This window comes from Grosmannia clavigera (assembly GCF_000143105.1).
Source record: "Grosmannia clavigera kw1407 unplaced genomic scaffold GCSC_113, whole genome shotgun sequence".
Taxonomy (NCBI): Eukaryota; Fungi; Ascomycota; class Sordariomycetes; order Ophiostomatales; family Ophiostomataceae; genus Leptographium; species Leptographium clavigerum.
In genome coordinates this window covers 2,414,000-2,433,206 of record NW_014040831.1, presented here as the reverse complement: position 1 = coordinate 2,433,206, position 19,207 = coordinate 2,414,000, and the positions used below count along the sequence as shown (strand labels likewise).

At 56.9% G+C, this 19,207-nt stretch overlaps 8 protein-coding genes across 8 annotated transcripts; 4 read left to right on the top strand and 4 right to left on the bottom strand.

Annotated features, from left to right (window-relative positions):
- Positions 1-329: 329 nt before the first annotated feature.
- CMQ_3646 (ubiquinol-cytochrome c reductase iron-sulfur subunit precursor) lies at positions 330-1,172 on the top strand (the record flags this gene model as incomplete). Its single annotated transcript, XM_014319584.1, has 2 exons — positions 330-681; positions 751-1,172. The coding sequence occupies 2 exons, from the start codon at positions 330-332 to the stop codon at positions 1,170-1,172; spliced, it is 774 nt and encodes a 257-aa protein (XP_014175059.1).
- Positions 1,173-3,919: 2,747 nt separating this feature from the next.
- CMQ_3785 (uncharacterized protein) lies at positions 3,920-6,543 on the top strand (the record flags this gene model as incomplete). The annotated part of the gene is made up of 4 exons (XM_014319723.1): positions 3,920-4,926; positions 4,975-5,789; positions 6,071-6,195; positions 6,406-6,543. The coding sequence occupies 4 exons, from the start codon at positions 3,920-3,922 to the stop codon at positions 6,541-6,543; spliced, it is 2,085 nt and encodes a 694-aa protein (XP_014175198.1).
- A 48-nt stretch (positions 6,544-6,591) lies between these two features.
- CMQ_3875 (peptidase c56) lies at positions 6,592-7,374 on the top strand (the record flags this gene model as incomplete). Its single annotated transcript, XM_014319813.1, has 2 exons — positions 6,592-6,672; positions 6,724-7,374. 2 exons carry the CDS (start codon positions 6,592-6,594, stop codon positions 7,372-7,374), a joined length of 732 nt encoding a protein of 243 aa, XP_014175288.1.
- A 179-nt stretch (positions 7,375-7,553) lies between these two features.
- CMQ_3828 (uncharacterized protein) lies at positions 7,554-8,771 on the bottom strand (the record flags this gene model as incomplete). Its single annotated transcript, XM_014319766.1, has 1 exon — positions 7,554-8,771. One exon carries the CDS (start codon positions 8,769-8,771, stop codon positions 7,554-7,556), a length of 1,218 nt encoding a protein of 405 aa, XP_014175241.1.
- Positions 8,772-9,222: 451 nt separating this feature from the next.
- Positions 9,223-11,048, bottom strand: CMQ_3749 (t-complex protein alpha; the record flags this gene model as incomplete). The annotated part of the gene is made up of 3 exons (XM_014319687.1): positions 9,223-10,743; positions 10,805-10,890; positions 10,961-11,048. 3 exons carry the CDS (start codon positions 11,046-11,048, stop codon positions 9,223-9,225), a joined length of 1,695 nt encoding a protein of 564 aa, XP_014175162.1.
- A 501-nt stretch (positions 11,049-11,549) lies between these two features.
- Positions 11,550-13,284, top strand: CMQ_4042 (prolyl-tRNA synthetase; the record flags this gene model as incomplete). Its single annotated transcript, XM_014319980.1, has 2 exons — positions 11,550-11,971; positions 12,042-13,284. The coding sequence occupies 2 exons, from the start codon at positions 11,550-11,552 to the stop codon at positions 13,282-13,284; spliced, it is 1,665 nt and encodes a 554-aa protein (XP_014175455.1).
- A 1,004-nt stretch (positions 13,285-14,288) lies between these two features.
- On the bottom strand, positions 14,289-16,739 carry CMQ_3589 (iq calmodulin-binding motif protein; the record flags this gene model as incomplete). Its single annotated transcript, XM_014319527.1, has 4 exons — positions 14,289-14,762; positions 14,815-16,261; positions 16,315-16,421; positions 16,482-16,739. 4 exons carry the CDS (start codon positions 16,737-16,739, stop codon positions 14,289-14,291), a joined length of 2,286 nt encoding a protein of 761 aa, XP_014175002.1.
- Positions 16,740-17,879: 1,140 nt separating this feature from the next.
- CMQ_3959 (leucine aminopeptidase 2) lies at positions 17,880-19,207 on the bottom strand (the record flags this gene model as incomplete). Its single annotated transcript, XM_014319897.1, has 2 exons — positions 17,880-18,920; positions 19,022-19,207. The coding sequence occupies 2 exons, from the start codon at positions 19,205-19,207 to the stop codon at positions 17,880-17,882; spliced, it is 1,227 nt and encodes a 408-aa protein (XP_014175372.1).

Here is a 19,207-nt window from a genome sequence, read left to right as displayed (position 1 = left end):
TCGGGCTTACGGATTTGTGTGATGACTGTGTAGATCTTGGGCTCGGGCAGCACCGGGAAAGCTGTGGCTGCGTGCGCGGACCCACCGGACAGCAGCCAATGGACGGCCGTCAATTTGCATTCTAGCTGCCTCAGGCGCGCAACTGGTTGGTCCGCCCGGGAGCCCGAGTAGGGGAAAAAAAACCTCAGCTTTTTCAATGGTACGACACGACTGAAAGCGGTTCAATTGGACATCCATTGCGCAACCACGGTGCCCTCGCTCGACTCGATCCGCATCTCGCCCGCTGCCCTTCTCCGCTCCGTCCTTTTGCACCCCTTTTTCGTGTAGCAATGGCTCCTCTCACGACGGCATCGCGCCTGCTTGCGCGGTCGGCCGTTTCCGCCCGGAGCTGCCAGGCACCGTCGACGCCGCGGGCGCTTGTCGCCGCCGCCGGCACGACCGCTACGGGCCCGTCGCCGTCTTCGTCCTCGTCCTTCAGCACGTCCGTGGCCCGCGCCGAGGCTGCCGGCAGCAGCTACACGTTCAAGAGCCCGTTCCGCGGCTCGTCCAAGGCCGATAGCGTGCCGAGCTTTGGCGACTACCTGAGCAAGAACAGCGGCAGCACGAACCAGCTGTTTGGCTACTTTATGGTCGGCACGCTCGGCGCCATCTCGGCCGCCGGCGCCAAGTCGACCGTGCAGGGTGTGTTCTAGCGTTTTGCTTTATGCTTTTTGCTTTTTGCTTTTCTTCCTTGTCCTTCTAACAGTCCAGAATTCCTCGTCAACATGTCCGCATCGGCCGACGTGCTGGCCATGGCCAAGGTCGAGGTCGACCTCAACACGATCCCCGAGGGCAAGAACGTGATCATCAAGTGGCGCGGCAAGCCCGTCTTCATCCGCCACCGCACCGAGGCCGAGATCGCCGAGGCCAACACGGTCAACATCCAGAGCCTGCGCGACCCCCAGGCCGACGCCGACCGGGTCAAGCGCCCCGAGTGGCTCGTCATGCTGGGCGTCTGCACCCATCTGGGCTGCGTGCCCATCGGCGAGGCCGGTGACTATGGCGGCTGGTTCTGCCCCTGCCACGGCTCGCACTACGACATCTCTGGCCGCATACGAAAGGGCCCGGCTCCGCTGAACCTCGAGATCCCGCAGTACGACTTCCCCGAGGACGAACGGCTGGTGATCGGTTAACCGGCCGGACGGCTGTGCGTGTCGGTGTTGTCGGCGGCGTCCTGTTCTCGTTGTTGTTCATATAATGATGGAAAGGCCATATAACATGTGTGAGGGCAAAGTCCAAATAAACCACAGGCCAGACCGAAGAGAAAAAAATTTCATAAAATGACCCTTCCCCCATTCGACCGAAAAATGTGCGAATAGTACGTGTGCAAGGAAGCAATTCGGCAAGCATGAGTAGGATAGACGTGGTATGAGACAGGAATGAGGGGATGTCTGATACTGGCGACAAGTAGAGGTGCAAGCGTTTCTAGTACTATGGCTACTTTTTGCGATTTCATCTGAGAACCTGGGCAGTTGTTTTAATACCCACGTGTGTATGCAACTGAAGCCCAAGAGTTTGCATACAATAGCGTGCCGGTGGAGGCAGATCAGTACTCGTACTGAGTTGACTATCTCTGTAGGCGCACTCTACCGAAGATATAAGAAGCGACGCCAAGTCAGACGCTGATTGAGAATGAGTCTGTCGAGGTGAGATGAATGTCTAGGGAAGGAACGAGGATGTAAAGGAAGCCAGCTGTGCTCCGATACACTGCAGCTGGGCCAACCTTCTGAACAATAGAGCGGTATTCTTTCTTCTTGTCAGCGTCTCGGCTTGAAAATCGGTGCCGAAGTCGTGTCCGTGCTGATTTATTGATTCGGTGTATCGTGGATAGTATCGCCCTCAGCCCAAGCTGCGGTGAAAGGGATGCATGCACTGATATCCGGCTGCCTCTTGTTTGTCTTTAGGTGAAGCTACAGTTTCAACACCTGGCGGCAGCACCGGCAAAAGCAAGCAATGAACCAACGGGAGCATATTCTCCATTCCATCTGTGGACGACACCACTTTTGTAACGAGGACATCGAGTTATCCATATGCACGGTGGTAATATAGTCCAAAAACGATCGCCGTGTGGCTTGGGTGAATCTATTGAATAGCTTGGTATCTAATGCAGGAGGCGGCCGAGTCTGTGACCCTGTAGCTGGTTGCCTCTGGCAGTCACACAGGAAGCAAGACCGGGTGAGACGTAAGAGAGGAGCAGTCAGGAGCAGTAAGAGCAGTTGTAAGAGCACCGAAAATAGAAGATACAAGGTATTTCAGCAGGATGCGACGAATGACACTGCAAATAAGCTTTGACATCCCTTCAGAGACCATTTTCTCGCTGCAGCGTTGCATTCATGTTGTGTTGCAGCTGGTTGTTGGAACCGGCGACCGAACCAAGCCATGTTCAAGCCATGTTGAAACGGTCCTTTTTTGTGCTTGAAGTTATACGTGCTTGTGCAGCGTAACACGACCTGCCATAAACTCTGGAAGACAGGCCCGACGATCTATTGGCTGGAAAATAAGATTTGTGGCAGTAATCATGGTCCTCTTGTCCCTGCAGCATTTCGTTTCAGAAGTTCTGTGCCATGTATTTCGGCTGGCCTTTCGGCTGCTGCACTCGTAGAACACGGACACACCCCATCGGATTCGCGGCGGCGGATAAAGAAGCAATGTGGGTCGAACGGGGGGACGAAGAGAAAGAAGGAAAGATATGGGGACGAGAAGGAGGGCCCATGATGCGCTTTTCGAGACGCAGTCGGATCTGTCAAGGCTGCTGGCATGCTGGGCAGGAACGTAGATCGTTCTTTCCCGGTTGCCAGCGTTACTGATGGGCTAGCAGAGCTGCGGCATGGATCATGCAAACAAGGCACGCAATCTGGTTGGTGTGCTGTCCGCATTGCGACTTCACCCAAATGCACCAACACGTCGAATGTACCATGTACGGAGTAGGTACTTCGTACACCGGATGGGCCAGGCCGTCACCACATGCAAGAAGCAGACCTTCGGGACACTCATGGATGGCCGCGGTCTGATGGCACGAGTGAGACTCTTGCTCGGAACAGCAATTCAGCCCAGGCCGACAGCGATGCTTTTATGGGCACACAAACCACGGCATGGAGCTGACAGGCGATGACAAGGGACCTGCGCATTGTCGTTGCCCGGCTGCTCTCTGGCTTGCATTCCTCGACTTTGTCCGCCCGTTTCGCTTTGTCTCGCCTTCTTTTACAGAGTACTTTCCCGACCTTTCAAGCTATGTCAGCTACGTCCGCTCTACATTCCTCCTGCTTTACTGGCCATACGCACACGACACGGACGAGTGTGATGGTGCCTTCAGTCGCCCCTCCCCTCTCGGCGGTTACCCCCTCTACCTCGCTCCATTGCACCCTCTTCTCGGGCCTCCCCATGGCCGTTCGTCGCCTTAAAAAGCAAGCATCCCGCGTCCAGCTGGGTCGAACATACCGGAGTGGGTTTTCAGACAGTGTATCTTATTATACCAGGAGAGATAGCCAACTACCAAACGAGCCGCACCCCACAAAACGCATGCTGGCACAACCCTGGACCTTGCCTGCAGCAGCCGGCTTGGACTAACAGCTCAAAACGGCAGTGTGCCCAGATTTTGATCTGGAGCTGCGTTGCCGGGTGCAATCCGAGGGCTAATTAATAACATATCTCGTTGGTCCAGTTACCATTTCAGGTCGTAAGACTGCTCAGCATCATTCAAACTGCAGGGACTCACAACGACTACGGCTACTGTCTTATTTAAGCGTGTGGTCTCTCGACAGCTGTTGGCCCTCGACGATAGCTACCTCACACTCTTCATGTCATCGTCTGCCAACAAAATACGAAAAAGAAGAGGAACCCCTGTACAGATCGAACAATAACAGCACTGCGAGAAGAAGCCATGGCGCCTAGGGTCCTTGTCCGCCTGTCAGGGCCTGCAGCACTTCTCATCCTCTGCCTTCTCACCGACTGCGCTGCTGCCGGCGTGCTCACTCCACAGAAGGTACGACGAGTGCGGAAAGCAGGCACGCCCTGGCCGACACAAATACACGTGGACGCAACCGTGATGTCGTCGCCTTCTGCACATTCTTCACCACTGCCAGCACCGGCGGCGGTACCGCCTCCAGCCAGTACCACCGTGCCGCATCGTCTGCTCAGCGTGGTTCCATGGCCTCGGCCGACCGATGGCCCGGCTGCTACTGCTGCTGATTTCGCTGGCACGGCTCTAAATGAGCTTCTGCGTCGCGACTTAAACACCATATGCGGTTACATTGGCGGCAATCCCGACCTTCCTGCCACGTGCTCGGTTGGCAGTCATTGTGTCCTCGACACGGAGCACAGTGCCGTAGGTTGCTGTCCAGATAATGCCGCGTCCTGCACGTCGGGCGTGTACACGGGGTGTTTGGATGGCGACAGCAGCACACAGAACGAGGTGAATCCATACGTCTACACATGCTCGGCTAGCAGTGTCTGCTACAAGAACGAGTTCAGCGGCGGCTACTATCAGTATGGCTGCGGCTCGGCCAGCGACATGGGGACAACCGTGGCCATGTCTGCTACCGGCATGTCGTCGTTGCTCGACTTGAGCAGCCTGCAGGTCAGCTTCACAGAAACAATACAGTCGTCGACGTCGGCGCCGTCAGCATCGACAAAAGCAACAGCCCATTCTTCAGCTTCTTCGGCTTCTTCAGCATCTTCATCATACTCCTCCTCTTCGACTTCCCCAACGTCCCTTTCCACCCCAACTACTTCCTCCAAACTGCCAAACAGTAGCGACCGTGATCGAGCAGGTATCATCATTGGCGCTACCATCAGCAGTGTGGCTGGTCTGATAGCTATCCTTGCTCTCCTGGTCTTCTGTTTCTGGAAGCGTCGGGGGGGTAGCCGCCGCAAAGGTCAAAATTTGAGGTAAAGCATGATAACTTCTCTTCATTCTGCCTCGCTCTGCTTACACAGACACAGTCCCGCATCGGGCAATTTCCAGGCTCTGCATGGCACTGCCGAGGATTTTGAGACGGGCTTGCGGCCCGAGATGGCCCAGGCAGAACCGCTGACGCCGAAGCGGCGGACAAGTTACGGTCGATGGCCATTTTCCGAAGATGTAGATGAAGACGAAGCCTGGGTGACGCCTGCCATCGGACCAGCAGCGGCGGCAGCAATCGCGGCGGCGGCAGCAAAGCACGGCAGAGGAGCCGGAGCATCGGAACCGAGGCAGCGTCCTGAGAGCAGTTATCGCGGCGTAAAAACATCCGCAGCCAGCACTCCTAGACCTAAGGCACCGGCGACCTCGCCACCCATGACCGGCATGCCGACACCGCCGCCAGCAGCGGCGTACTTTCAGATGTCACCGTACGGCGGTGTTGTGCATGAATCAGAAGAACAGCTGCCGCTGACGTACGACCGCACGGACTTTACTACGCGGAGCGGACAACAGGCAACGCTGAGCCGGATCGGTGAAGAGAGCGACGATAGTATCAACGGTAGTGGTGGTGGTGGTGACGGTAACGGTGACATAAACGGAGATATCAACACCAGGAGCGGAGGCAGCCGCACAAACAGAGCAAGGAAGCTGAGCTTCGACGACGACCCTGAGGAGCTGCAGGTGAAGAGTAGAATACGTGGTGGAGGCGAATCCGGCACGAACAGTACAGGAAGCGGCGTAGGTGCAATCTCGACGGCAGGAAACCCGACGGTGGACCTGGACGGCGGCCTCACGAAAGGAGACAGCGGGCTCGCAGAGATGCCCGGCACGCCGATAATACGGGCGGATGGTCCGTTGTGGCAACAGAATCGACAGCGAAAGCGGAACCTGCAGTGGTTATGACGAGGGAGAGAAGACGAGATCTAGAATTCCGTTGTCCTTATTCAGCAGCAAAACCGTCAGCGTAGCATTGCATATTTAGCGGGATTTGGTCAGTCAGCACATGGAATTTCAGCAACAATTTAATTGTCCGGGGACACTGTCGATCTGGAAGCTGGGCATCGCTTGTATTTAGAAGAAGTTGCATGAACGCCAAGCCATACGAGCACAATACGAGTACTGCTTATCAAGAACACGGTGGGGGATGTCCCCTGCTCTGTTTTGCATACGACAATGGTGGAGAGCAGGCGATGCGGCAGTCGCAATTTTCACCACTTTCTAGCACGTTCTACGACTGCACGCGGGAAGATTACGTTGTAAGATACGGAGTACTCCGTACATTGGTGGCAAAACCAGCTCTTCCACCTGGCAGCCACGCTATGACACTATGACATACTCCGTACTTCAACAGCAGTTGACAAATCTTGCGGTGGGGTTTGCAGGCACCGTAGGCCCCACTCTTCAGCGCTGTCGAGAGCCGTGCTCAGTGTTAGCACCTGCTTGGAAGGGTGCTGATTTGTGAACAGCACAGCAAAAGTGGAAGAACAAAGAACATCTGGGATGCCTGGGACGGGACAGGACGACGCATGGCTGCGATGTTCTTGGGTATAAGAGGGGCCATCTCGCTGCCGTCTCTGCTGCAGGTCGTCGGGTCCAAGAAGTAACAGCACTGCTATCTTACCATCACATTCTCCATCCACACATATCCAGCCATGGCATCCAAGAAGATCCTCGTCGTCCTGACCTCGCACAACAAGCTGGGCGAGACCGGCAAGCCGACAGGCTGGTACCTGGTGCGTTGAGACCACTGTTTGCCACTGCTTCACCTGCTGACGGTCTTTCAGAGCGAGTTTGCCCACCCGTACGAGGTTTTTGCCGCGGCCGGCTACGAGATCACGGTGGCCTCGCCCAAGGGCGGCGTGGCACCGCTGGACCCGGCGTCGATCGACGCAGCCAAGGGCGACGCCGTCGCTCTGGCCTTCCTCGAAGACCACAAGGCGCTCTTTGAGCAGACGACGAAGCTGTCGACGTTTGCCGGCGACGCGGCCACAGCCAAGAAGACAGCGGCAGCTTTTGACGCGGTCTACTACCCCGGCGGCCACGGCCCGCTCTACGACCTGGCAACAGATGTGGAGAGCCGGCGACTGATTGCAGCCTTTGCGCTGGCCGGCAAGATCGTCTCGGCCGTCTGCCACGGCCCCGGTGCCTTTGTTAACGTGCGGCTCAACGTGGAGAGCCCGGCAGATGCGGCCTCGCCACATCTGCTGTCGGGCCACAAGGTCAGCGGCTTCAAGGACTCGGAGGAGGCAGCTGTTGGCCTCACCCAAGTTGTGCCCTTTGCGCTCGAGTCGGCCATTCGCGCCGTCGATGGCGCCGAGTTCGTCCCCGTCGACGACTGGCACGTCGGTGTCGTCACCTCGGGTAAGCTCATCACTGGCCAGAACCCGATGAGCGGCACTGCGGTCGGCGAGGCCGTCGTGGCTGCGCTCAAGTGAGGGGAAAAAGGAAAAGGGAAAGAAATAGAAAGCAAGCCAAAGAAACACAGTCACGTTTTTGTCGATAGCACAAATTGATACCCACGATCTGTGTTGTATTCCGTCTATATTGCCTTGTATGCCTTGCCGTCTAGAAAGGGCAGAGGCACTTTGTCTTGCACCTTTTTGTCCGTGTTGCCTCAGCACCACGCGTACTTTTCGTTAGCCACCCAGGCGACCTCTTCGGTCGGACCCTCACCATACCACATCAGGCTCGCGATGCTGTCTGTCTCACGGTCCACGAGCGTGGGCGTGAGGCCGGCCTTCTGGGTGAGTGTCTTGACGGCCGGCGTCGGGTTCCAGAGCTGCACGTCGCCGCAGTGCCAGCGGGCGGCCTCGGCCCGGGCGAGCGCGATGATGGCGCGAAATCCGTCAGCGTGGCGGGCAGAGAGGTTCGCGGGCGCCGCGTCATCGTCGTCGACGTCCTCGAGCACCACCCGCAAGATGTGCAGCGTGTTGCCGGCCGTGGCCTCGGGACCACCGTGATACGTCCGCGTCCAGACGACCCACAGCCGGTGGCCGGGCTGCGTGTTGTTCGTGCTGGCCGTGCTGGCAATGGCACCATGAACCGTCGGCGAGCGCTGCAGAATGTGCTGGGTCATGTACTTTTCACGCACGAGGTGCCAGTGCAGCGCGTCGACGCCGGGCAGCAGGGCAGCCGAGGGTGTCAAATCAGCCACGCGCACGAGGCGGGCCCGCAGCAGCGCCTCGTCGGCCGCGGCCAGGGCTGCGAGGTCGTCGGCGAGGAGGGGAGCAGCTGGCTGAGTGTCGCTGGCGGACAACAAAGTCCCGTCCTCAATTCCATCCTTGCTGTCGACGGCAAAGGCAAAGTGTGTGCTCGGAAAGACGGCCCAGCCCTTGCTGGCATAAAACGTCTTGCCAATGTCGGAGTAGAGGATCGAGAAGAGCGGCCGGTGGGTATTGTCTCCGCCGGCTTGCCAGTCCTTTAGCCGTGGTCCCAACTCCGTCAGCATCCGACCAGCATAACCCTGACCGCGGAACTGCGGGTCCGTAAAGACGGAGCCGACGCCGTGGGCCATGCCGTCTGTCACCACGGCCGTGCCCGTGCTCGTGCTGCTCACGGCCGCCGGCTTGCGCAGCGACTCGCAGCTCGACAGGATCGGCCGTCGGTCTGGCAGCTCCGTGCTGTCGGTCAGGATCCAGTGCGTGATGCCGCCGTCGCTGGCCAGCGGTGCCGTCGTCAGAAAGGCCTCGCGCGCCACGTACTGCTCCAGCGAGAGCGCACTGCCCCACATGCCATGAGTCTGCGTCCAGATGCGCTCACGCTCAGCCGCCGTCGGGTGCGTTAGCACGAGCGTAGGATCGGACGACGCCTTGAGCTTCTCGTTGGAGCTCATCCTGAGCTATAGAGAAGAAGCGAGGATGGCTGGGTGGCTGGGCGTGCACAGAGTCGTATGCTTATGCTCGGAGAGCCGTGCAGGGAAACGTGGCCGTCCGGGAACAGGAAAAGCCAGTGCCCAAGGCCATTATGTATGAAAGGATGAAACGATCTGTCTGCAGGATCGGTACAATAAGCCACTTGGGAAGGTGTCCTTCAAGTCCGATCGACGAACGAAAGCGGGGCTGCAAGCATACGAAGCAACACTTGCCCGGAACCAGCAGGAGCAACCGCCCGGGCAGGTGGACTTGCCTTTTGAGTCAGAGCCTGGATGCATTTGTTGGTTTGTTGTGCAAACCTAAGCCGATAGTGGCCGAGCTAGCGGATCACGGTTATGGTTATGTAATAAAGAGACAAACATCACGGCTGTGGCTCTATTTCTGGCATATAGCTACAGAGTATCTCCCCCGCTAATGGCCGTGTCCGTCGTCCTCCCGCTGCTCCGGGTCCAGCTTGATCAGCGTGTCGATGCGCATGATGCTGATGCAGGCCTCGACCGCACTCTTGAGCTGGCGCACCTTGCTGATCGTCGGCTCCAGCACGCCCAGCTTGACCTCGTCGACGACACGGCCGCGAGCCAGATCCAGGCCGTAGTTCTTGTAGCCCTTCTTGCGCGCGAGCGTCTTCTCATCCTCGTCCGCACCCTCCTGCGTCCGCTGCGAGAGGGCGTGGCGCGACCGCAACTGGGCCACCAGCTCGGACGCGTCCTTGGCCGCGTTCACTGCCAGCGTCTTGGGGATCACTAGCAGCGCTTGCGCAAACTCGCCAATCGCCAGCTGCTCACGCGATCCCACCGTGCCGGCAAACTCCTCCAGGTAGATGTGCAGGGCCGTCTCCACGGCACCACCGCCCGGCACAATCGCGCCGCTCTCCAACGTCCGCTTCACGGCCGAGAGCGAGTCGTGCACCGACCGCTCCATCTCGTCGAGCGAAAAATCGTTGGGCCCGCGCAGGATAATCGACGCTGCCGAGAACACCTTGGGTCCGCGCACCAGGATGCACTCGTCGTCCGAGATCCGCTCCTGCGACACCTCTTCGGCGTGGCCCAGGTACGACGCCTCAAATCGCTCGTCGCCGTTGAGATCCGACAGCGTGCTCAGCAGCGTCGCTCCTGTCGCCCGTGCGATCCGCCGCAGGTCCTCCTTCTTGCACCGCCGCACCGCCATCGCTCCACGCTCGATAAACGTCTTGAGCACCAGGTCGTCGATCCCCTTCGTCGTCAGCACCACGTTCGCTCCCGCCTTCAGGATCATGTCCACCCGGTCCAGCACCATGCCCGCCTCGCGCGCCCGGATCTGCTCCAGCTGCTGTGGGTCGTCCACCGTGATCTGCACCCCCAGCTTCATCCGCTCCTTCTGCAGGTTCATGTCCAGCACCGCAATCTTGGCGTCCGTTATCCGCGTCTTCATCGCCTGCGACGCCACCGTGCAGTTGAGCGCGTAGCCCTTGACCAGAACCGACTCCAGCGAGCTCTTGCCGTGCGCCTTCAGGATGTTGACTGCCTTGACCGGGTACTTGGTCTCATTCCGGTTGTTCGTCGTCTTGACCGCCAGCAGGCTGTCCACCACCATGTTCGAGAAGAAGTCCGAGTCCGACCCGATGATCTTGCTCGACATCGACGTCTTGGCAATGTTGATCAGCGATTCGCGGCCAAGCTGCTCCACCTTGATGCTGATGTTGTCGTTCATGTACTTGATCGCCTCGCGCAGTGCCAGCCGGTACCCCGTCATGATTGTCGTTGGGTGTATGCGGTTCTTCATCAGCTCGTTGCCGCGACGCAGCAGCTCTGCCGCAATCAGCACCACCGACGTCGTCCCGTCGCCCACCTCCTTGTCCTGCTGCTGTGCCAGGTCCACCAGGATCTTGCCGGCAGGGTGCTCGACGTCTAGCAGCGTGAGGATCGTCGCACCATCATTCGTCACAGTAACGTCCTGCATTGGTCAGAACCGGCTTTCCATACGGCCACATACGGCCAACACACGGAGAACCTACGCCGATGTCGTCCACCATCATCTTGTCTAGCCCGCTCGGCCCGAACGAGCTCTTGACGACGTTAGCAATGGCCTGGGTTGCAATCACTGCGCATTCCGTTGTTAGCATAAACAGCACCCAACAGAACAACATGGCATTGCCAGAGTGGATGCCCACCATTTTGGTCGCGGATGTCAGCCCCTGAGATCTTCTGGCCGCCCAGGAAGAGAGTCCCCGTCCGGGACTGCTCGAACATTGACGCCATGGCGACAGATAGAACGAAGAGAAAGGTGCGTTGGTGAGGGATGAATGGTCCCGATGGTCAGCGTCCTGTATCGTTGTTTTGGTCCCGCCTTCTACAACCTTCGCAGGCAGAAATATTTCCTACGCCGCCAGCAAGCTAGAGAAGCTCCTGACAAACCGTTGCTGGCATGCATTTTTTTGCCCGGAAAATCTGTTGATCCATGCCCTACCGCTGAGATAAGGCAGCGAGACCGTCCACCCCTCTTCTTATCGGTTTGTACAACGGGGGGGGAGAGTACACCTGAAAAGTGCGGGGCACAAAAGTCGTTAGCCATACGATCTATAGAGGTGTACATAGGAGTAAAAAAAAAAGGGCATTTTAGCTATACTTTCGTTCTAGTGAGATCAAACGCGCAAACGACTTACAACTTTCCTCTGGCACGTCCGGGACACCTATAACCGATCGTTGCCCTCCGGCCTGTCGACGCGAGCAGCTGTCTCTTCCACGACCACGACCACGACCATGGAAGACGTAAAGGAGCCGTCGAAGAGTGCGCTGAAGAAGGCGGAGAAGGCGGCCAAGATGGCACAGGCCAAGGCCGACAAGGCAGCCAAGGCGACGACGGTGGCCGTTGTGGGTGGCAAGAAGACGGACGACATTATCGGCATCACGGTGTCGAAGACGGACAACTTTGCCCAGTGGTACCAGGAAGTAGTGCTCAAGGCCGAGATGATTGAGTACTACAACGAGATTGCCGGCTTCTACATTTTGCGGCCGGCGTCCATGTATATCTGGAACGTGATCCGGAAGTGGTTCCAACAGCGGATCGAGCACATGGGCGTGGAGGAGACCAGCTTCCCAATGTTCCTCTCGGCTAAGTCACTCGAGAAGGAAAAGGACCACGTCGAGGGCTTTGCCCCGGAGCTGGCCTGGGTGACCAAGGCGTGAGTTTTTCTTCTATTCCTTTTTTCTTCTGTTCTCGCCAGCTCCTCTTTCTTCCCGCTGACCAGCCAGCGGCGACAAGGACCTCGAGGTGCCCGTGGCCGTGCGGCCGACGTCTGAGGCGGTCATGTACCCCTACTACTCCAAGTGGATCCGCAGCCACCGCGATCTGCCCCTGCGGCTGAACCAGTGGAACTCGGTTGTGCGCTGGGAGGCCAAGCAGACGACGCCGTTCCTGCGGGCGCGCGAGTTCCTCTGGCAAGAAGGCCACACGGCTCATCTGACCGAGGAGTTGGCCGGTGAGGAGGTGCTCGAGATCCTCGAGCTGTACGCTGGTGTCTACGAGCAACTGTTGGCGGTGCCGGTCGTGCGAGGCCGCAAGACAGAGAACGAGAAGTTTGCCGGTGGCTACTACACCACCACCGTCGAGGGCTACATTCCAACCAACGGCCGTGGCATCCAGGGCGCCACGTCGCACTGTCTCGGCCAGAACTTTAGCAAGATGTTCGACATCACCGTCGAGGACCCCCAGGTCAAGGGCCAGCATCGCCACGTCTGGCAGAACTCGTGGGGTCTCTCGACTCGCGTCATCGGTGTCATGGTCATGATCCATGGCGACGATAAGGGCCTCGTCCTGCCGCCGCGTATCGCCAAGATCCAGGCCATCCTTATCCCCGTCGGCCTCAACGCTAAAATGACTGCCGACGAGAAGGCCGCCCATGTCGCCCGCTGCGACGAGCTCGCCGCCCAGATCAAGGCCGCCGGCGTCCGCGTCGAGGTCGACGTTCGCGAGGGCTACACTCCCGCCTGGAAGTTTAACGACTGGGAGCTCAAGGGCGTCCCCCTGCGCCTTGAGTTCGGCCCCAAGGATCGCGAAAAGAACGTGATCAGCTTCGCCCGTCGCGACACTGCTGAGAAGGGCACCATCCCCCTCGGTGCCCTCGCCACCGACATCCCTGTCCTGCTCGAGACCATCCAGAAGGCCATGTACGACAAGGCTGACGCCGCCTTCACCTCCCATCGCCTCATCATCAACGACTGGGCCAAGGTTCTCCCTGCCCTTGACGCCAAGAACGTCGTTCTCATTCCCCACTGCCTCGACGGCAAGTGCGAGGACCGCCTCAAGGATCTCACCAAGAGCGACGAGATCATCGAGGGCCCCGACGGCCAAAAGGCCCCCACCATGGGCATGAAGAGCCTGTGCATCCCCTTCGACCAGCCGAAGGAGGGCCTCGTCCAGGGCGAGACCCAGTGCCTGAACCCCGAGTGCACTCGCAACGCCGAGAAATGGGTCATGTTCGGCCGCAGCTACTAAGCCAGTAGTCTCTGTAGCGTGCTCAAATTCAAGTCATCTGTTTTACAGATATTTCATTTGGTCTCTTCTTGCGCTAACAGTGGCACAAATGTCGATCTTGATGAGGCTTGGCGGCTCGACACATCAACACGTAGGAATGTGATGTCGGGCGAGCATATCTTCTGTACCCAGATCAGGGAATTCGCCACTAGCCGTTCTGCACATGGCGAAGGGAGCAAACCATCGGCAAGTCGCCGCCCTTTTCGTAGTGCTCGATCAGGAACTTGACATTTTCGATTAGGATTAAGTAGTCAAGCGTTCTGTCCGGTTGGGCGTTCTTATAGGTATATGCCGCAAGCGTATCCCGCCATGCTTTGAGCTTGAATTGTTGGCCGGCCTCGTAACCGCCGGGCCAGTTGTCCCTCATTTGGTGGATCGGTTGGTTGACCCTGATTGGGTTGAAAGGTAGGGAGGAGAGATAACAGCATTCCTGAGCTCCATGGCTGTAGGGTAACTAATGATATGCATGTCAGCGTCTTGTTTTGGAGGATGGAATAGTAAAAAAAAAAAAGTGATAGATTTACAAACAGAATCGTAAGTCCTTCTTTAAACTGTCACTGTGGCGTCGTTACAGAGGAACCTAGATAGTGATGTCGATTGTCAGAAGGCGCACAAAGTGAAAATGTGACAATGAACGAGGAAAAGGAAATCAAATGGACGGTGGGAGGTAGTCATGACCGACGAGAAAAACAAAAGCCAGTGGCAATAGTAACCTTGGATGTTGGATTTTGACAAAGACTGTGGCTAAAGGGGAACAGAGAATCTCGAGTGAGCTTATGGTTAGTAATGATAAATTTCGAACAATACAGTAAAAGCATGCATTCACCGAAAACACTCAAACCATGCAAAACATTCTGCCTTCCCTAGAGCCCTTTGCCTCCCCCATAATAGGATTCATCACCAGCAAAGCCGATACCACCGTAATAATAACCGCCTTCTCATTATAAAAGTGTGTAGCCATATCGTTAGAACCCGCCCTTACCCTGGGCCCTCTTGATAGCACCCACAACTCCCTTGAACCAGCTGAAATGGCCAGGGTCGATACCCATGGCACCCTCAGCCTCAATGCCTTCGTTGTCACGCCATATCCCGTCTGCCTTGCCCACCATGCCATAGATGTGCGTGTTCTGGTTGCGCCGCAGGCCTTCAATCCAGGCACGGCACACGTCAGAGCTCTCCAGCATGATGTTGATCTCCTGGCTGTGATACCAGCTCTGCGTGTCCTGGTTTCCGTTACCCATGATGCCAATGCTCTCGTCCACAATCATAAGCTTGATGTGGCAGTCCCGGTTCTTCTTGATCTGCGGAATCGGCCGCGTCTGGTCCTTGCCCACATACCAAAAGTAGTGGAGGTGCTTGCGGCCTTCGTCCGACAGCGACCCATACAGCTTGTGAGCAATCATCTCGTTAGTCCCACCCTGCTTGGGCAAGAGCTCCCCCTATCAAGCAGTCAGAATTTTATCATCACCGATAATCAAAAGAATATCTTACCGTATCATTATACCCCATGCAGATATAGCAAACGACATCGAGACCTCTCTCGCAGGCTTCTCGGATAGCTGGAATTAGCGGTTCCGCATTCAGAGTTGGTGTCTGGATGAAGATGTTCTTGCGAGCATGGCGTAACGCTGACAGCCAGGCAACATTTTGAGGCTGCACAACGGAGTAGTGCGTTGGTGTGCCATAAGGAGGACGATTAACCATGGCCATAGGAATCCTTGTCTGCGTGTCGTGTGGAATATAGGGGGTCATCTCGTCGCCCTCGGAAAAGTCGGGAGCGTCACCGGCCAAGTGATTGGTAGTGTGGTTCAACAACCGTGTGATAGCCTCCATCTCTGTCTTACCAGGCCGAGGAAGCAGAGAAGCTTGCACGCGGACTATTTCCCGGGCAATGTCTTCATCATACTGGGGATGTTCTGACGTGTTCTGAGGGAGATCGATGCTGGATGATGGTTGCTTAAGACACCATCTCGGAATCTGCTGTTTCCCGCTGTCAAGAAACGCTTGTATCCCCGGATCTGGACCGTTGGCTTTGTTAGGTCGGAGTTCTGAACGCTTTTGTTGCACTGTATCTTGTGTTGTGCTGGTTGATTCTTTGGGTGGAAGTCCTTCTGCTTTGGTGCTGCTCGCACTGCCAGCAGGTCTCGATCCCTCAGATTGACGAGGATCACTGCCTAGTAGTTCTGTGGCAGTATTCTGGATCGAAGCCTCCTGCATCTGTTTGCTTAAAACAGCCTCGTCAGATGGGTTGTCATGTGTTGTTCCTTTAGCTGTGACTCCACTTGTGACCCCTATTGGTCCATCAGTTCCTACAGTTTGTCCTTCAATTGTTCCTTCAGTTGAGGCCAAACTACCAGCAGGATGGTTTCCAGCAATCACCTCTCCGCTCTGCTCGGTATAGCTACCAGAGCCCACAACAGAGGCCGGCGAGTTGCGGCTAGGAAGAGGCGGCTCAAGCTTCCTGTTCCAGGAAAGCAAAGCCATATCATAGAACGAATCCACAATCGGGCCTTCAAAGTGAACCATCATCTCCACGTTGTCGTTGTCCTGGATATTATTGCTCTGCAATATAGCAATTTTGCGATCGACAACCATATACTTGGAATGGAATGTGCCCATAATGGGCTGATGGTAGTTCATGACCTCCATCGAAATGTTGGGGATGTCCTTCGATGCAGGAAGGGCTACGTTCTTTCCTGTGTACTCGTCTTCGCCGACAAGATGGTGTGGGTCGATAAATTGTTTGGGGCTGCCGCGGTCGTAAATGATTTTCATGACAATCCGGGCACCTCTCTGACCCGCACGACGGTCGAGCTCTCTGATGGCGTTTGTGAGATATGTCGACGCAACGCTGTCCTGCCAGTAGTTTGTTGCGAGGAAAACCTCCTTCTCTGCGCGTGCAATGACATTGGCCATGTGTCTGACAATATCGGGAATTCTGGGAGAAGGTCAGATATGTTTTGGACTCAGCGGGGGAGTCAAGATTCCTACGTCGATATGATTGTCAGAGGTGTCACTCCGCAGCTGCCAAGTAATGGCGGGCTGACCATGGCTCGATCTGGACTTTCTTCCACAACGGCCAAAACATCGCGGTATATCTGGGCCGTGTCAGCGTAATTGTTAGACATTTTATGGACAGTCCACTCAAAGATTCTTACACGCAAAAATGTATCGCTTGGCTGGGTAGGGCCCCATTTGCCGCACTGGGCAGCCCGATCCAGGTCTGCATCATCTGCCTTCTTGCGGTTGGTTGCCGCGGTAGGCTTGTAGTCACCATAAAGCTGTTTCCAGGCTTCACCAGGTGATAGCGATGGCGTGGTGGCTAGCAGAGATGAGACGCTGTCGGCTGACGTGCAGAGACGGACGATATCATCGCCCAGAGCCTTGTCAGCCAGGATTTCCTGGTTGCAGGACATTTCGGTGTTTATGTATGGGCAAGCGAGCCGATGGTCAATGCAGAATGGTATTGAACTGAGCCTTGCGAAGTCGAGCAAAAATCTGACGGTAGAACAGACAGAACGTTCAAGGGATTACATGGGAAAGGAGAAGCAAAGCAACCCAAAAGAAGGACGCGGAGTATCACTTGGTTCGACTACGAAGAAGGCAGAGCAGGAAAGTGCCATCCATGATATTGGGGTACGTCACCAACGCGCCAGGAACGAGCTACCAATTGCAAGACAGCCTAGAAGAATGTCTGACAGGAAAGACTACGACGCAACGTGAATGAGGGTGTACGCCGTCATCCTAGATCGGCAGGAAGAAGGTGGGGCTTGTCTAAACTGAAAGAGAAAGAGCGACAAGCTTTTGGCTAAGCTTTGCCAAGATTTTGGTAGTCGCGAGTCGCAGACCGGCCCAGACCACAAGAGTTTTGCTAGCAATTTTATTGATTGTTACAGGCGCGATGCGAAACTGCGCCAGTGGCTACTTTAACCACAATCTCGATACAGTAACTCAGTCGCTTCTAGGGGGGAAGGGGGTCCAGGGAAAGAAAGCGCTTGTATTACAGGCAAATTGGGTGTGGCAGAGACTTGTTTGTCTTATCTGTCTGCGAATTGTCCGCGCATACGGCTCCTTGTTGATATGCGGTGCTACGCTTCATACTGCACTCAAACAAGCATCTTGATCTAACCTTCGTCGTGTTGGGAAAGGACGACTTAAGCCAGAGGTACGACTCCAATACTTAGGTAGTGACGTCATATAAATCAGAGTGACCAATTAGGGTGAAGTATGGAGCACGGAGTACGCAGTAGAATATGCTCAAAAGGCAGGGCAAAGCAGCCGGAAGTAAGAAACAGAATCAAGGTTCTTGCGCATAATGCGCAGACACTGCTCCGTACGAGGTACGACGTAACTGCCATTACATAGCACATAAACGAGGCCAAGGCCTGCACGTGATGCCATATGCAGGCACCCATCAATGCGGAGCCAGGTTACAAGCAAGAGGTGGATGGGGCTATCAAATGCATGTTCTACATACTTCCCGTGCTATGGAGACTAATTATGATCAGTGTGCTCCGTACCTGCGGATGCTCGTGGTGGATCGCGGTCTGGCCACCCTACAGGTCGCCCATCTCCGGGGCGACGCTGACAGCGGCGGCCTTGTCCAGCTTGTCAAAGTCGGCAAAGGCCAGCTCGTAGACAAAGGCGAGGGTGAGGCGGGCATGCTGCAGCATGTGGTCAAAGGAGAGATACTTGATGAGGTCGTCGCTGGTGTGGATGTGGTCGTCGCTGCGCTCAAAGGCCGACTCGATGACAAAGGCGGACGGGTAGCCGGCCTTGGAAGCGGACGCATGGTCGGAGCAGGCGTAGCCGCACTTGGTCTCGATAAAGGGGATGTCGCAGTAGGCCGTGATGACCTTCTTGATGAAGGCGGTCAGGCCGGGGTCAACGTAGTCGACAATAACGCCGACGCTCTCGACCTCGCCGGCGTCCAGCGTGCGCTGCACGAAGCCGGTCATGTCCTGCTGCAGCATTGCGCGTACGTCCCTGCTGGCCTTCTCGTACGTGTTGAAGATGGCCTGCGAGCCCAGCAGGCCGCCTTCCTCGGCGCTGTACCAGTGGAACTCGATCGTGTTGGCGGCCTTGCCGGCCAGCACGGCCTCGGACTGCAGCAGCACGCGCAGCGCCTCGAGGATGGTCACCGTGCCGCTGCCGTCGTCATCCGCGCCTGGCGCCGACAGTACCGACGGCAGGAACAGGTTGATCGAGTCTTGGTGCGCGCCCACGACGATGGTGCGGTTCGTCTGACCCGGGATGCGCGCAATGACCGAGTTCTGGCCCCACGGGTGCTTGAACGGCTTGACCGTAATGCCGTGCTTGAAGCCGCCCGCCTCGCCCACCGTCTTCTTCACCTGGCCCAGCAGCCAGTTGGAAGACGCGCGGCCGTGCTCGGACCTGTAGTAGCGCGTGTGGAAGCTCGTCAGCTTCTCCAGGTGCGTCTGCAGCTCGCCCTTGGACAGGTTCGCCAGCAGCGGGAACACCTCCTCGTCGAGCGTCACGTTGGGGGGAAAGACGCGGGCAGGACCGGTCGTGGCAGACTGTGCGCTGGCGAGGCCGAGATCGCGGTTGTCCGTGATGTCCATGAACCGCTGACCATTCTGCGTGGCGATGGCGTCAGTGGCTGCACGTAAGGCGACACATTACTGGGCGGGATCCCAGACAGCCAAGAAAAACGAAACAAATGCATCGGGTAACTCACGCGACGCAGCTCCCACTTCTCATCCTCCGTCACCCAGCGAGTCTCGCCCGGGCTGAGCTCAATCAAGAACTGCTCGGCGGCAGCCTGCTCTGGATGAAGCTGTACGTGATCCTGTTCGAAAGCAGAGTCGACGAAGCGTGCAGCGACCACCGGCAGCAGCAGCGCGATGGCAGAAGAGACCTTCAT